Source organism: Uranotaenia lowii, chromosome 3 (assembly GCF_029784155.1).
Source record: "Uranotaenia lowii strain MFRU-FL chromosome 3, ASM2978415v1, whole genome shotgun sequence".
NCBI lineage: Eukaryota > Metazoa > Arthropoda > Insecta > Diptera > Culicidae > Uranotaenia > Uranotaenia lowii.
Genome location: NC_073693.1, coordinates 113,639,420 through 113,657,479, shown reverse-complemented (window position 1 = coordinate 113,657,479; position 18,060 = coordinate 113,639,420). Strand labels below are relative to the sequence as shown.

The 18,060-nt window shown below is 34.8% G+C and overlaps 2 protein-coding genes across 3 annotated transcripts in view; one reads left to right on the top strand and one right to left on the bottom strand.

Annotated features, from left to right (window-relative positions):
* LOC129756948 (uncharacterized) overlaps nt 1-18,060 on the bottom strand; it is a 608,072-nt gene that overhangs the window by 569,355 nt on the left and 20,657 nt on the right. The window lies entirely within an intron of this gene.
* The window catches only part of LOC129752530 (carboxylic ester hydrolase-like), a 45,176-nt gene continuing 28,227 nt past the window's right edge, over nt 1,112-18,060 (top strand). Inside the window, exon 1 of the mRNA XM_055748303.1 lies at nt 1,112-1,189. Within this exon, the coding sequence (XP_055604278.1) occupies nt 1,112-1,189 (78 nt within the window). The remainder of the gene's footprint in view (nt 1,190-18,060) is intronic.

Here is an 18,060-nt window from a genome sequence, read left to right as displayed (position 1 = left end):
GCTCAATTAAAATGCAAAATGTCAACAGGATTCATTACCAACATCTGTCCGTCGTCCGTCCAAGTTTTGAAGTCAGCCCTGAAGCGTGTCTCCAATTGAAATGATTTTTTTCTGTCCTGCCAAATCACTGTCAACTGATCTTCTGTAGGTTTATTTTTCTTTCACGCTTTAACGGAATAAGCTTTCCAATTACAATTGCCTTTTTTCTCTTTTTGCTTGATAGCATAGATTGAATTTCATCTGCACTGAGTTAAGGGAGAAAAAAGTTTTATTCGCCGCATGAGAATCGAGTTGTTGACTTGGTTCAACGAGTATTTTGCATAATTATATTTTGATGTACATTGAATAATAATTTCTGAAGATAAGTTGTGTTGAGATAGCTTCACTCCATTCTAGGGAAGTAATAGTCGAAGCGAACCGAATAAACAGTTATGAATTAAATTGGTTCCAAAAATCACAGCTCGCCTCAGTTCCAATTCCAAAGCAAATTGAAACTTGCTAATGGTATGAAAATGGAAAATTCCTGCTCAGTCTGTCCATTCCTCTACTCCTAGCTTTGGTCATACTTTCTGTATAGTAGTAGGTATTGTTGAGTGGAATCAGTCCAGTCAGTTTGCATGGTTTCTTTGACAGTTTGTGTATTCGAAATCCCTTCAGCATGGCACACGCTCACAACACCCAACCGGGGACACCCTGTAGTGATAGTGACACTCATTTTTGGTCTCCAAGGCAAGGAAAAAATAATATGGATACAGTCATGCCACTATCATAGTTGGTCCGAAGGACTGACTTTGAATACGGAAACTGGAAATTACAAATTTAATTATGATTATTTTTCGTTTATCTATAGCAAATTTTTTTTATCATATTATTTTCTTTCGTTTGAATGAATAAGTTCAAAACATATCAAATAAGACACTTATTCTAGTTCCTTTCTAAGGAATTTTGAAGGTATAATTACAAGAATAATTCAAAAGAAAAATTTATTTCCCAAAAGTTCCTATCCAATTTTGGGACCATTGAAACGGCGCTTTGGATGACTGTCACACATAAAAGCTTTCCGGGGATAAATTAAAAGTCTCATGCTGAGTTAATGAAACGGCAGCACGAAATGTCGGTGCCGGAGAAAATGGGAATGGAAATAGGAATGGGTTTTGGAGCAGACAAAAACTGGCACGTGGTCCGGTTGGTTGGTTTGTTGGATGAATGAATGGTGTGGGTGGTTGGACTTGAAACGAAAACAAACTCCCTGGAGGTGAATGATAACTATGTGGAAGGATATTTGAGCTAATACTTACAAAGTTGACTTTGTGGTTTTTGAAACGAGCGTCCGTCCGAAGATAATAATCGTATTTTTCTTGCTCCTCACAATTTATGCCAGTTAGTCAATGTTCATCTGTTCTGAAGTTGCGGGAAGTTTGATATTTTCATCATTGGATTCAGCTCGATATATTTGATTCGCAATATGTAATGCCGACGAAATCTTCAATTTCGAATTTTTATTCTTACTTCAATAAAGCATTATGGGTGCCTGTATTCAAATCTTCCCTCTGATTTTTAATAAAAAAAAAACTTGACATTGAACCTTTGATCCTAGGGTTAGTAAAAAAAGTATTTTCCTGTAATCTGAGCAAAGTGTTTTACTTATGAGTTTTTATTTTGCAAATTCATAACATTCAAGTCATTCAAGTCATATTATCTAAATAAAACTAATTCGAAATATTTTTATTGATTGGTAACTGATTTCGACTAAAAAAATGAATACAATTTTGATGCATTTCAGTAACTGATCCTTGACACAAAATAATTTGGAACTGCAATTGTTATTGAACCGGGGTGGATATGATTAAAATCACGATTTAAATTGTTGATTCAAATAAAAGTTTCTACTCAAAGTTCAGCAAAGGTTTCATCAGTGAATTTGGATAAGGTTTTTTTTCTTAAACTTAGTAAATATTTCATAAGTTCTGATTGCCGAGTTGGCCAGGGTTAACAGAGGAATTTGACATAATTTTTCAAGACGATCGTCAACCAACCAATCAGAAAGAGGCGTGTCTTTTCGTTTGAAAGATTAAAGTCGAACGAAGTGAACTAACTTAGGAAACCATTCTCTGCCTTTGTAAATTGTATGAAATCGTGGATCAAGAATGTCACAAATACCTACATGCGGCCTTATTAACAACTCAGCTTTATTTCTTTTTCTAAAGATTTTCTTTAAAAGGCGAAAATCCAATTAAAATTTTAAAAATCTGTTTTTTTCCTAAAAATTGGTTTTTATCCACCTTGTTTTAAACAAAAATCTTGGATTTTCCACACTTCCACTTTTTGAAAATATAAAAGTGGTCACATTAACTTTTTTTTTTAATTTTTTTACTGGTTTTGGTTATCAAAATAATTTATCTTAAAAACATAAGAAAAAAATAACGAAAAAATATATTATGAAAAAATTTAACTAACGATTAAGGTGTTGTATGATGTTAACATAAATATCTTCTAAGAGTTTTCAAACCTACGCAAATTACAATAATGATCGAAAAGCTAACGATAATTTAACATTATTTATATTAATGCTAATGAATGCTTATAAAGTGAGCATTCCAGATTGTTCGGTTTCATTATTATTCTAACCCCCGTTATTCTAGCTGTAGTACAAATTGTAACATTTTTTTAAACGATGAAAGCATATTTTATACTAAAAAATAATGATTGATTTGCTAGTATCTCCTTAAATATTTTCTTCATTTAATAAGTTAGAGAAAGTGGTGCATTATGAATTGTAGGTACACTTATATGGACTTTATAGATGATTCGAAGGAAAAGTTGACAAGTTGCGTTAAAAAAACTAAAATTGGAGCTGTTTGATGTTGGCCACTTTGTGATAGATTTTTTTCGAATAATCACTGGATTCAGATTGATTTGTTCGGTTTTTGTGTAAAATTTGAAAAAGCCCATATTTTGTTAGGTCTTGAAAATAGTTGTACTGATTTGCCCAACCAATAAAATAGAGGAGAAAAATCTGCATTTCTTATTCTAGGAGGCCCCCTAACTTGTGTTTTAGTGAAACTAATAGAGATATTTATCATTTCACTGGGTCACCTTAACTTGTTTTATTCTTCGTTTTCATTCCAACTATTTCATTTCAATTATATTTTGGCTTGATTTCCAGAGTTTAAAGTAGTATGATTGAAGTAATTTCATGCTTTTTTTCTTCCTCAGAGGGTTTTCTTGAGCAATTGCTAACCCCCCCCCCCCCTCCTTAATCTGGGCTTGTTAGGAATCCAAGGTAAATGGATAATTTGTATATATGTACTGGAATCAACCTAGTGGAGTATTTGGTCAAAATTATGTTGTACTTATATGAACCTCATAAAAAGAATATTTAAAAATAACTTGTCATCATTTTAATCAAAATCCAGGATATTATTTCTGAAACCTGAAAAAAATCCAGGCATTTGATATCAAAGTTTTTATCCAAAATGCCCGACCGAATTTGGTCAAAACCCACAAGTTAATTGACAAAAATCAGAAAGAAAAACTCCTGAAACATTGTCCTTTTTCTACGAAACACATCAGAAGATTTTCTTTTGATTATAGGGTAAATGTACCCGACCTTGGCACCTAAGGCATGGTTTATCCTTTTTTTCAACATTCCAACCTTCCTGTTGAGTACACCAAAGAACATCCTTTGATAAATTTACTTGCTAACTTGCTTAGAGTTCAACAAAAATATGTTGTCTCTATTGTAACAACCGGAATTTGTTCTATAACGCTTAGCACATTTGGATGGTTAGCCAAGAAGAGGATTTTCGGATGACACATACATAACACGTCTTGTTCATCTAAGACTAAAAATGTAACTGAACTTTTATAGTAGCTAACCTAATCTCGATACTCAAATAGAGATGGAAGTACTCTAGAATTTTCGTAAAAGCTTACTCTCTCATCTTCCCCAATAAATTTTGAAATCCGTCTTAAATCTAAGTAATAATCAAATTCGTTGCAGCTTAAAACATTAGTTTGGCTTAGATAATGATTCGACATTTAGACTTGTTTGTTTGCCCTTGTTTCTTTGAGGGCGTCTTAATGGTAAAGGGATTTAATAATTTTTTAAATGTTCACTGTGCTTTTCTGACATTTCATAATCCGAATCCTTATCATCTATATGGTTTCTATCCTTATTAGAGTATACAATATTATTTTTAATACAAAATTTTGTTGTGAATTTTTTTTTAAGTTGATTAACGTGAGCTTTTCGTAACACTCCATCTATTTGAATAAGATAAACCATTTCAGATATCTTTTTCACTATCGCTGCTTCACTGGGCTTGTGATATAGCTCAGTTGGCAAGTCTGTTGTCTCCTGAGCCGATGTCCGCGAGTTCGAGCCCAAGAGTAAATATTGAACACAGTTGTACCGGATAAGTTTTTCAATAACGATCCGCCAACTGTAACGTTGATAAAGTCGCGAATGCCATAAAGATGGTAAAACGACTTTAATCGAAACAACAAAAAAAAACTATCGCTGCTTCGCTGTAATAGGCCCTGCCATTGATTTTTTGTGTATGAATCACTTTTTCATTCTTATGGAATATTTGTCGGGGTAGGCTTCGTTCTTTTTCGTTGGAAGCTACGTTTTTGATTGGTTTCATAATGGATAATTGAGTTCGCGGTGCAAATGAGAAAACTTTATTATTAGGAATAATGCCATCATCGGTAGTCGGTGTTTGATGGTGATGATGTAAAAACTTTTTTATATTATTGTCGATCTGTAAAAGAGATGAAGTATTTTCGTTTTCGGTAATTAATTTACTTAAAACTGTTTTGACGGTTTGCACCGCTCGCTCGGCTAGACCGTTGCTAGCGGGGTGGTAAGGAGGTGATGTGATGTGTGTTATGTTTCTTGTGTTACAATAATGTTCAAATTCTTTGCTGGTAAACGGCGGCCCGTTATCACTGATAATAGTTCCAGCAAATCCAAATGTAGAACAAATGTTATCCAAAGTTTGTGCAACATCTTGAGCTGAAGTTTTGCTCATCCTGTGCACTTCTATCCAGCGTGAATAAGCGTCAACTAGAATAAAAAAAAGATTTTCCAAATTTTTTAAAGAACTCAATATGCACTCTTTCGAAGGGTTTTGATGTTTTAGGCCAATTCCCATAAATTTTAGGAGCACGATTCACACCCAACCCACGATTTTTTGCATGATTTCGCATAATTTTCTATGTCAGTATTCAACCCTTCCCAGAAAAAGTATCTACGAGCTACTTGTTTCATTTTTTGAATGCCTCTGTGATTTAAATGCAACAACTGCAAAGCGGAAATTTTTAAAGAAGTCGGAATGATTACTCGTTCTCCAAACATTAAACAATTTTGTTCTACGTTCAACTTAAATCGTTTATCGAATAAGGGCTTCAAAATTTTCTCTGTTATTTTCTGTGGCCATCTATTTAAAACATAATTCATTACTTTGGCGATTACGTTATCCAATTTTGACCGATCACAAATGATTTTTGAATTTAAATTGATAGTTTCATTGTCAACTAAAAAAATTATACTTCTTAACGAACTTCGCTTACTTTCCTCTAGGTCTAACACACTCGGCTTTTGATCTAAAGGAAGTCTAGATAAACAATCCGCGACAAAGTTATCTTTACCAGGTTTATAAGTGATAGTGAAATCAAAATATCGTTGCATGCGATTGGCGACAACAGCGGGGCCCCCTCTTTTCCCTTTAAATACACCAATAAGTGGTTTATGGTCGGTTATTACATTGATACAGTGAGCGAAATAAGAATAGCACCACTATGTGTTTTGCTTGTTAAAATATGAATGATTGAAAATTACGAAAATTTTCTTCCACAGATTGTTCTGAATTGCTTAACGGATAAATCAAGCATAGGTTAACTTTTTTTAGACGTAGCAATTGGCGTTGAGGACCAAAAATGTGAAAAAGGGGTGCGAAATAAGAATAGAACCACTTGAGTTTTTCCAACAAAAACAAGATTATTTTCAAAAATTTACTGTGTAAAAGTGAATAATAATGCTTCTACGAGTTATTTGAATAGATAACTGCATTTTAGGAGTTTTCTAGAATTCCAAAGGATTTCAAAAGTTTTTAAATGGGGGTTTTAAGAGATGCTCCTCTAGCGTTAAGGAATTAGATATTTGAGCTATAAAACTTTATCAAACTGCTTGATTTCTTCATTAACATTCAGGAGTATGATGCAAAATGATGAAACATAGATTTGAGGCTGAGTTTGAATCCAAAAAGCAGGTTGGAATTCAAAAATACTAAATTTTTTTAATAATCAAACACTATTTCTCTAGTTTTAAGTCATAGATGGCAGCACTATCTTGCCGTTAAACCAAATTCATGCCCATTTTCGAATATCTGGGATTAATAACAGAGTGCTGGACGATTTTGGTCAAGAAATAAATACATGTACCGTGTGAACGCTTTGGAAATTCTAAGATCACTAAATCCAAAAAAAAAGAATTGCATCAAGGTCACTAAAAGTGAATTTTTTGGATCGATTATCAGAATTAAGTTATACTTTGGGATGCAACTTGATGGACCAGACGGCTAGCAGTATTATTGGTATGATTTGCAGTTGAATTGAAAGTTGAGATGAGCAGGAATTTTGGCGGTTGTACATTTTTGTGCTGGTGATTCTTTTGCAAATCCTGAAAAGCTTTCTGCAGCGTGAACTTCCACAAAACTGTAATAAGAAAATACCTCAAAATGATGAATATGGGCCTAAATAAACCTGGAAAATCAATATTAAGACAAAATTTGGTGTTAACTGCAAGATAGTGCTGCCATCTACGACTTGAAACTGGAATAAAGTGAGGTTTACTGAACAAAATCAAAGTTTTTGATTTCCAACCTATTTTTTCTGATTAAAAATTAATCCCGAATATTTGTTTCATCATTTCACGTCATTTTTATGAAGAAAGTTAGTAGTTTTATAAAGAATTAAAGCTCAAATATTTAATTCCTTAACGCTAGAGGAGCATCTCTTAAAACCTCCATATTAAAACATTCGAAATCCTTTGGAATTCTGGAAAACTCCTAAAATGCAGTTATCTATTCAAATAACTCGTAGAAGCATTATAATTCACTTTTACACAGTAAATTTTTGAAAATAATCTTGTTTTTGTTAGAAAAACTCAAGTGGTTCTATTCTTATTTCGCACCCCTTTTTCACATTTTTGGTCCTCAACGCCAATTGCTACGTCCAAAAAAAGTAAACTTATGCTTGATTTATCCGTTAAGAAATTCAGAACAATCTGTGGAAGAAAATTTTCGTAATTTATAATCATTCATATTTGAACAAGCAAAACACGTAGTGGTGCTATTCTTATTTCGCTCACTGTATGTTGCCCTAAAATGTATTTGTAGAATTTTTCTAAAGCAAACACGATTGCGAGAGCTTCGCGATGAAGAATAGGATAGTTCTTTTCAGTTTTAGTTAAGCGGCGCGAGGCGAAAAACACGGGTCTGTCTTCATTCCCTAAGGGAACAGCCATAAATGACGTAGCATTTGAGGGGGAGGGGGGGAATTTAACTTTGTGTGACGATGTGTGACGAGAGGGGGGGTAGGGGTTCAAGTAAAGCTACGTAGCTTTGATTAAATATCGAAAAAAAAAAATCAAAATTGAGCAAAATAATGCTTAATTCAATCCAGTGTGAACATGTAGCTTTTGACTCCTACTGCCCGACTGTTTTAAGCGTATCAAGGAGCGTACATGCAAGAAATGCAATTTATATTTTGCTTCAAATGTTCTCCAAAAGGAGCATAGCAAAATCCACAAGGCCCCAGCCTCGGATAGAAAGATTCGTCCAAAGCGAATTGTAGGCAAAAGAGGACAAGAAGTGCTGGTCATCACTCCGGAGGACGATAGAGAGTGGGTGGAGGCAGCTGACATCGCAGATGCAGTTATTCCAGCCGAACAGACGATGGAGGAAAGCTGCCCAATTTGGACCGACGCAACTGATTGAATACTTACTAGCTATCCTGTTTGTTGAAAGGTAGTTTGATTTTTTTTTTTTTGACTGATTGATATGCTTTTTTAAACTTCCATTTATAACTTCTTTACCTTTTTTGTTATTTTTTGTATTATTCTAAATTAAATATCGATTTTTAAAAGTGGGGGGAGGGGTTTATTAAACCTACGTTATTATCTAGGGGGGGTCTATGACTTTGTGACGAAATGCTACGAGGGGGGAGGGGGTGGTATAAAAATTCGAAAAAAAGCTACGTCATTTATGGACGTTCCCTAATGTGTGGCTGAGAACACCAGAAATTCCCTCATCACTAACATCACAAGTTACTGTGATGGGTTTCGAAGGATCGTAATGTGCTAGAACCAGTGAACTGCAAATTTTTTTTTTTTTTTTTTGTTGGGTACCTATCACTGCGACCAGTTAGTTGATCTATTGTAATATGTCCCCTGTTTAATGTATGCTCAGTCAAGGAAGATCACTTTCATATATTAGATAGTGTCCCTATTTTGAGATTTAGCACTTTCCCAATCTGGTATAACCGCTCTTATGAAGCTGTTCACCTTTTTAGGACCAATTGAAAAAACTTCGGAGGGATCTAATATACCACAGCCGATTATTTTAATCCGTTTCGATATAAGAGAAGGACATTCGCAAAGAAGATGCTCTGACGATTCCTTCTCCATACTGCAGAAACGACACTCGTCAGAGTTTAATCTGCCAATTTTTTTCATGTGATATCTGCATTCACAGTGACCTGTAACGAGCCCTGTAAACATTTTAAGGTCTTTCTTAGATAAGCTAAGAGCTATTTCTGATTTTTTAATACTTGGTTGGATAAATTTTTTAGCCTGTTGCCCTACAACAGAGTTTTTCCAATTGTTTGCAATCATACTTTTTTCTTTATTTTTCATTTCTAATTTAAAATAGCATTTGGAAATACTGCAAAATGGTTCTGGTCCCTCAAGCGGAATAGAAGACTCTTCTCTGGCCAAGCTGTCAGCCTTTTCATTGCCCTCTATACCGCAATGCCCAGGAACCCAGTAAAGGTTAACTGAATTTTTTTGAGTTAGTTTTTCCAGGCAGTTGATACATTCCCACACTAATTTTGAAGAGCATGTGTAGGACCTAAGTGATTTAAGAGCTGCTTGACTATCTGAAAAAATGCATATGTTTGCATTTTTATATTTCCTTTTCAAACAAATGTTCACACATTCTAATATTGCATAGATTTCGGCTTGGAAAACTGTCACCCAATTACCCATAGAAATTGAAATGTTTACACCAGGACCTGTTATACCCGCCCAGCAACATTTCCAATTTTTGAGCCATCCGTAAAAAAAGAAAGAGACCCAGAGCGTAGCGTAGGACCACCTTCGTCCCATACTCTCCGGCTAGGTTCTATCAAATTAAATGAATGATTGAAAACCGGTTTGCTAGGTATCCAATCCTTATTTAATAAAATCATAGGATTTATCTGAAATTGTTCCTTAATTTTCATTCTATCATTATTCAAATTCATTTGTATTGAAGTTCCTTCGATAACTGTCATTGCTTGTTTATTTGCTTCGAATTGAACACACTGGTGAAGTGGTAACATATGTAGCATTGCTTCCAATGCCTTGGTGGGAGTGCTACGCATAGCCCCCGTAGTAGATAATAGAGCGATTCGTTGCAATTTTTCGAGGCATCTTTGTGTTGTCACCTCTTTAGTTTTCGGCCACCATATGAGCGACGCATAAGTTATTCTAGGTTTGACTATAGTTGAATATATCCAGTGAATCATTTTTGGTTTCAGTCCCCATTTTTTACCAAAAGTCTGTTTGCTTATCCATAGGGCACTGGTTGCTTTATTTACAACTAGCTGACCCGTTGTGCTTTGCTACACCTTCCGGAAATAAATGTAATTTGTAAAAATTTATTAAAATTTAGATTTTGGAGAGCATTGTTTTAAATCAAACCTCATCATCAGAACCAACAACTTTGAAATGAGAGCTGCAGCTGCAGTTCTGAATAGCAATTTAAAGATGGTATATATTATTTACTGATCTCTAAACTCGTTTTTCAAGATCTGAAATTTGTACTCTGTACCCAAAAAAAACCTTTTTAAATATCGTCCCTTCTTTGAAAAGCTCTTTATCTAATATTTACATGGGAGCTCTCCCATCTTTTTCAATTTTGTTCCCCACTGCTTGAAGAAGGTAGGCAAATCTAACCGGCTCGATACCCAAACAGCACTTATCATGGTAATGAAAATATATTAAATTAGTTATGTATTAAATACAGTGCAAATTTCTTTTCTTTTTTTTTAAATAAATTTACTACGGTAAACATATAAATATTTAAAAAAATATCAGTTGCATCACTAAATAAGTTCTCAGCGTTTTTTTTTAATTTTTTCTTTGAAAGTCAAATTTTCAAAAATTTAGTTAAAAACAAATTTCTAAGTTTACATTTGTCCCGCATATTGAGGCAAGTGTCAATGCAAAGCTTATTTACAGATGCGTCAGAGTAATGGCTTTAAAATGGATTTAATACGAATTCCTGTTTTTTTGTTTTATCAAGTTTCACTTATACCTCTGCAGTATTCCTGCAATATAAATTTATGTTTGTTACTCCACTTTTAACGAATGCTGTTCAAAGGGAATGACCTTCATTTACAAAGACATTTAAGAATTTTCAATATCCGCTGCAGTTTCAACATTCGGAATACCCCTTCTGGTCTTTTCAACATATTGAATCAATTTGAAGATGAATTTCTTAAAAGTTCGACGTTTGCCCTTGCCCCACCGTGTAAGTTGACAGAGAGGAATATTGTTTTTAACACTTTAAGGGTAAACTAAAAATTTATTTTAAAAATTTTGCGTCCAGTTGAATATCGGTTCTAAAGTCTTGCTTTTCAAAAACGAAGCGGATTAAAAGTCTCTTTTATGCAGCCATGTAACACAAAAACACTTTTCATGTTAATTACGTACTTGAATTGGTATGTAAGCAAAAAGTACAATGGTTTTTTCAGAATTATTTAAAATAAAAAGCTCCCATTTTTATTTCTAAATTCGTTTCAGTTGTGTATTTGGGCCGAAGTAACAATTTCTAGAAGAAAACCAAATTTTTAATTATTTTTTAACAGAAAAAGTTGAACGTTTGAACATGTTCTAATGTTCCTTGAATGAAAAGTCGAATACTACCTACATTAACACGAACTAAATATGGAAGTATTTTAGCAAATCTTTCAATTGGTTTTGATTCGATTAATAAAATATCAATCCGTGTCACATCTAGGCGTCATTTATTACAACGTGCTGTGTACAAATCGAATAAGCTAGAAAAAAACACATGTAGGTTGCATATCGCCCCACGTGTTTGAGAAACAGGCGCCTTATTGTTAAATTTTCCAGCAATCAATGAACAGTGTGCTTTGGTTACCATCTTCTTGCGACGACGTTTGCTCGCCCATGGAGACGAAAAACAAACCCCTCAAAGAAAATATGCTTGGTTGAGAAATACGCGCCAAAATATTCCTACTGATCAGTATGCTATGCCTGGGTTACTATCCTTTTGCGACGTTGGCCGCGACGCCTCGACCATAGAGACGAAAAACAAACCGCCCAAAGGAAAAAAAATCTCAAGAAAATGGATGTCATGACTTTAATTTGTTTCGAAAAACTACAAATTTTGTATGGAAGCCTCTCCTTCCTTAAGTCGGATGGAGTTTTGACTATTACAGAAACCATCCCCGGCCTCAAAAACACTCAGATGCCAGTTTTGACGATGATCGGTTCAGTAGTTTCCGAGTCTATAGGGAACAGACAGACAGACAAACATTCATTTTTATATATATAGACTAGCTGACCCGGTGTGCTTTGCTCCACCTGCCAAAATTCAATTAAATTTGTTAAAATAATCAAAATTCAGTTTTATTGCCTAGACAGCGTTTCAAACAAAATTTTAACATAATAAGGAAGCGAATGCCCTCAAAACAGAAAAAGCAGCACCTAAAGTTTCCAACTACAGTTCAAAGATGTTTTAATAATATTTTCTTAAAATTGATCTCTAGGTTTGTTTTTCAAGATCTGAAAATTTAACTCTGTTTTTATAAGCTTCAAAAAGTTCATAGTGATGTCAAAATGTATGTTCTAATGATATAGACTTCCAGCCCTTTCCCTCTGCAAGAAGTGCTACTATTATAATTTTTGGTATCTAAATGACGCAACATTTTGCTTTATTTGTCTCATAAGTTTTCAAATTATAGCAAATATAATATGAATAAAAATCTTCTCTCCAACTCTACCCAGAAATAAAGAAAGGTCTCAAATTTTTCGTATACAAACAACCTCTCTTCCTTTTGCTCGATAAATTCTCGATTCATGTCAACAAACTTGTATGGAAACCCTGATAAGCTTTCAAGCTATTCAACGCAATTCATATGGAGCGCCCTTTGTTCCTCCCATCTTATTTAACACTGCAATGCAGACAGGTTTGTAACACTCATTTATAGACATGACACAATACAACTTGAAGTAATGCCAAACAGTACCTGGCGCCTTTTTTACTGCAAATTACTATACTTTTAATTGTTTTAGCAATAAGTGTAAATAAAATTCATATGGATAAGCTGTAACCCAATGAATCAAGGAAAAGAATGGATTTTAAAAAGTGAAAAAAATATATTTGAATTTTGTTATTCAACTGAATCACAGCAATTTTCTCTCTTTTGTGATGAGGGTCCTTTAAAAGATTTCAATTAACTGACCTGATCATTTCATTAAGAATCGATTGAAAAGTAGATTTTAAAAAATTGAATGGATCGAAAAAAAACCTGTCCATGCTTCGATGGTGGTATGAACATTTTCTAGAAATTCGGGCAAAAATCACAAAGAACCTGAAAAGGTAGATTTTTGCGCCGAGAAGATTAACAGTTATCAAAGTTTCTTTTGCTTCTATTTTTCAATTTCAATCATCATTTCAATTCAGATACCCCGCGCAAGTGCAAACGGATTTCACCATAGTTGAACTTTTATAAATCGAAGAAAAAATAAAAATCCTTAAAACAAATCAATTTTCGATTGTGGCATAACTAAATCAGTTCTCAACAAACTCTTCTTGAACGTAAAATATGCAAACATGCTGACAAAAAGATATTTCTAAGCTAACATTTGTCCCGTAATAGGGAAGTGAAAACACAATGCATTTTTTAACCTATTCATAGACGCGAAACATAGTGTAAGCTTTGAAATGAATTCAATACTTGCTCCAGTTTGTTTTATCAAATTTTATTGATGAATCTGAAGTTTTTTAGCAGTATAAGTTTATGTATGAATAGCCCAACAATTTATAGATCAAGAAATGATTTATTATTTTTTTTAAACGTTGAACGTTGTGATCTTTCTTAACTAAAAACTATTCCGGAAAATGCATATCCTTACCTTTTTTTTTTTTTTTTTTTGAAAAAGTGGTTTATTTTATTGATAAAATCCAAAATTTCTCTACATTCGGACTTTGAAAACATCAATCCTCTATTTTAAAGGACAAGCTCTTGTTCAGCTCAGTGTCTGTTCATTTTCATCGGATTTTGTTGTTGTTCTGAAAATTTATTTGGCGCTTGATACATAAGTATTCAGTTAAGAGCATGTTCAAAAAATGTTTTCGATCTATTTCTGTTGAAAACATCTTATTCTTTTTTACTGTTTTTGATATGCATCAAAACTAACCTTATAGGCGTATTGATTTTAAAATTGTATGTAAATCTTCCCACTTCAAACGTCAAACAATCATTTCATATTTTTTGGCATCAATTGCTGCTTTAAATAACACGAAATCAGAAAAGTTTTAATTTTTGAAATCGTTTAAGATGTTTTTGATTCGATCGGCAAAATATCAATCTTTGTCATATCTAGGCGTCATTCATTAATATATGGTGTGGTGATCTAGGAATAGAGAAGAAAAAATCACATCTAGGCTTCATAGCGCCACCACGTGCATTGAAAATATGCTTGGTTGAGAAATATGCGCCCAAATGTTCCCAGTAATCAGTATGCTATGCCATGGTTACTATCCTATCGCGACGTTTACTCGCGACGCCTCGACCTTGGAGACGAAAAACAAACCGCCCAGCGCCCGGCGCCCAATGGAAAAAAAACATCTCGAAAAAATGGAAGCCATGACTTTTATTTTATTTAAATAATTACAAATTTAATTATTATGGGCAATTGATGCGACTTTATGTTGTTTTTATTCGATATAAACCGATTCGCATGGCTACAGAATATTCTAAAAATAATTTCATTTGAATTGTTTGGGTCATTTCGGAGGAGTAGTACTACAAACACCGTTACAAGAGAATTTTATATAATAGATGTATTTAAGATGGGCATTCCAATTTAGTTTGTTATCTAATATAATTCCTAAGTACTTAACCTCTGATGTCAGTTCTAGGGGACTGCCATTTAGAGTTAAGGCTCCAATGTTAAATTTCTTCTTTCTTGTAAATGGAATAATTGATGTTTTCATGGCGTTTACATTTAATCCTTTATGATTACACCAGCTTGATATGAATTTCAATGCACTCTGCATTCTATTAGTGATGATCTCTTGAAATTTGCCCCGGATGAGAATGATAATGTCATCGGCAAAGCCAATAGTTTCGAAACCTTGCATTTCTAGCTGTGTTAACAGCTCATCTACAACTAACGACCATAATAGCGGTGACAAAACCCCGCCCTGTGGGCAACCTTTTTTTGCTTTTATTGTAACGGAGGACTTTCCTAATGAAGATGTTATTAATCGATTTGACAACATTATGCAAATCCATTTTGTGATTGTTGTATTGAATCCGCGGGCAAGCATTGCTCTCTCCATCGATAAATGAGAAGCATTGTCAAATGCTCCTTCTATATCTAGAAAAGCAGCTAAGGCTATTTCCTTACTTTCGATAGATTTTTCTGTTTTTGAAACCAGTGTGTGAAGCGCCGTCACTGTAGATTTACCCGTTTGATAAGCGAACTGATACTTATTTAGAGGATTTTTTTCCATATAGTCTGATTTTATAAATTCATACATTATTTTTTCCATAATTTTTAGAAAAACTGACGAAAGACTAATTGGTCTGAATGATTTTGGTGAAGATTTATCTTTTTTATTTAGTTTTGGAATAAAAACGACTCTTACTTTTTGCCATTCTTTTGGAAGATAAGTGAATCTTAAGCTAGCTTTTAATAAATTGGTTAAAATTGGAACGATGATTTCAGAACCTTTCTGCAGCAAAGCTGGAAGAATTCCATCATCGCCTGGTGATTTGAAAGGTTGAAATGAATTGATGGCCCATTCCGTTCGGCCTTCTGTAATGATGTTATCTATGATTGACAGTTCACCAAGTGCTGTTTCAACTGGCTCACAAGGTGTGACTTGAATTTCCGAATCTTCTCCTTCTATTATTTCAGAGCATGGAAAATGGATTTTCATCATAAGTTCTAGAGTTTCTTTTTGAGTAGATGTTTGAGTACCATCAGTGCGTTTGATAGTCCCAAGACCATTACAATGATCTTTTGAAAGTGCCTTTTGTAAGCGTGCAACTTCAGTTGTACTTTCAATTTTTTCACAAGTGTACCGCCAGGTTTTCCTGCCAGGGTAGCCTGCCTGTCTCCACGTTACAAAGGACTGAGTAACCTTAACTACTCAAACCCCTGTTGTGTACAAGTTCATTCTTTACCAGCAAACACAGACCCACATTACAAAATCAACTTTCTCTAATGAATGCCAACAAATCGAACTGCAAATAGCTTGCTTGCTTTTTCGAATGAATTTTGGCACTGGGGAGTCCAGTTCCAGCCTTTGTTTTTAGAAAGTAAATCGTGAAGTGGTGCTAGCAGGATACTTAATTTAGGAACGAACTTGGAATAAAAATTTATCATACCGAGAAATGCCTTTAGTTGTGTGGTTGATTTGGGCTCTAGCACGGCCTTAATCGCTTCCACTTTCTCCGGGTTTGGTGAAACTCCCGCCTCCGACAGAATGTGGCTCAAATATTTTACTTGGGGTACAAACCTTTGGCATTTCTCGGTGTTCACCTTCACATTATATTCCAACAATCGTGTTAGCACCATTTCAATGTTTACTAAAAGCTCTTCGTTAGTTCTAGCCCAAATGAGAATATCATCGACATAGGCTTGTGCATTAGACAAACCTTGCAATATACGATCAATTACGGATTGGAATATTTGGGCTGCTGGTTTTACACCAAACGGGAGGCCTTTGTTTGCATACAGCCCCTTGTGCGTATTGATTACTAATATTTGTTTAGTATTTTCCGAGACAACTAGCTGTTGATATGCACCTCTAAGATCTATTACTGCAAACACTTTAGCCTCGCTCTTACTTGTGATGAGTTCGTCTATCAAAGGTAAGGGGTAATGGTGCCTAACAATAAAGGGGTATACTGTCTTCGACCCATCCATGCAAACCCGAATATCTCGCTTGTCTGGTTTCACTACGACTACAATTGGTGAAGCCCACTCTGCATGAGTTACCTTTTCCAAAATTCCTTTAGATTCTAATAAGTCAATATGCTCAGAGACCTTTTCGCGGTACTTGAGTGCAACGGTGTATGGGTTGTGCACAAATGGGTTAGAATTTTCACACATCTTTATGTCTACAACGACTTCTTTAACTGGTTCGCTTAAATCATCATCAAATACTTTGGCAAACTTTTCTAAAAGGTGTTTAACGGATTTCTGAACCCATTGATCCTGAAGTGCATGAAGGTGATTGTTCTGAATTGAATTTATTTAAAAAAAATCTCTCTCCAGTTTGGCCACAATCGGTTTAACCAATTCCGGCCGATGAGAGGGGCAAAGCTTTTCGGGGATTGGACGACTATCATGAACATGCGTAATTTTTGTTTTCTCACTAGAACTTCGACTTCTATTTGACCTAAGACACAAATTTTATCTCCCGATATTACCGAGAAATGTGAAAATTTCTGTCTGTATAATCACTATTCTCTTATAGTCTATTTTCAACTCCACCAAAGCCGGAGTAGTATCATTCGACTTACCAATGATAACATTATTAACCCAATTTTCCGATATTTCATTTTGCTGATCAGCTTCATAATATTCCTCCTCCTACTCTACCCCTTCATCCCCTAAACTGGTTTTTAGCTCCGACATAGCTGCTGTTAACTGGTTAATTTTATCCGCGAACACTCTTTTTCTTCTCACCGCGCTTGAACTCGGCAAAGATTTCGGTCGCGGCTTTTTTGCTTTTGGCTGTGTGCACGTATACGATAGATGACCTCTACCATAGCAGTTATAGCACACTGTCTCCCTATCTACTCTTCCGTGGCCCCTGTGTTAAGTAGTATCCTCCCGCCGAGACCCAAAAAGCTTAGTAGGTCTCAGGAAGCTTTCGGGTCTGCCTGAGTAGTGACGCTGAGTACCGACGTAGTTCATGCTATCGGTCGTGATCTTCGATGTCATCTTCTTTGCTTCTGCTGCGGCTACCTCTATATTCTTGGCTTTTTCCAACAATTGCGCCAAATTCATGGTGTGATCAGCGTCTCATCGTATCATTGTTTCCCGCGTTTTGGCGTTTCTAAGTCCTGCCACAAACACGGATTGCACTAATGTAGCTTCTGTTTCGGTACTAACGGAACAATGCTCAACAATATTCTGGAGTTCTATCGCAAAATCGTCCAACGACTCCATTTCACCTTGACGGCGCGTTATCAAGGAATGTCTTTCACCAAATACATTTTTATTAACTTCGTGTAAATTTTTGAACTTTTGTATGATATCTTCATAAGTTTTTCCAACAATTCGGTCTGGTTTGAAACTTCCAATAATGCGATTGGCAGTTTCTTGACCAACGCTGGTTATAAATTCAAATGCTTTTTCTTCTTGTGGAGTTTTGTTCAAATGAAAGTAGATATCCATTGTTTGAAGATATGAGTTCACGTTAAGTCCAGCAACGTAAACTGGGAATTTGCCTTTTGTTCTTCTTTCGGTTGCCATTGCCATTTTTACTACAGAGCAACTAGGTTTTTTTTCTTCGCAAT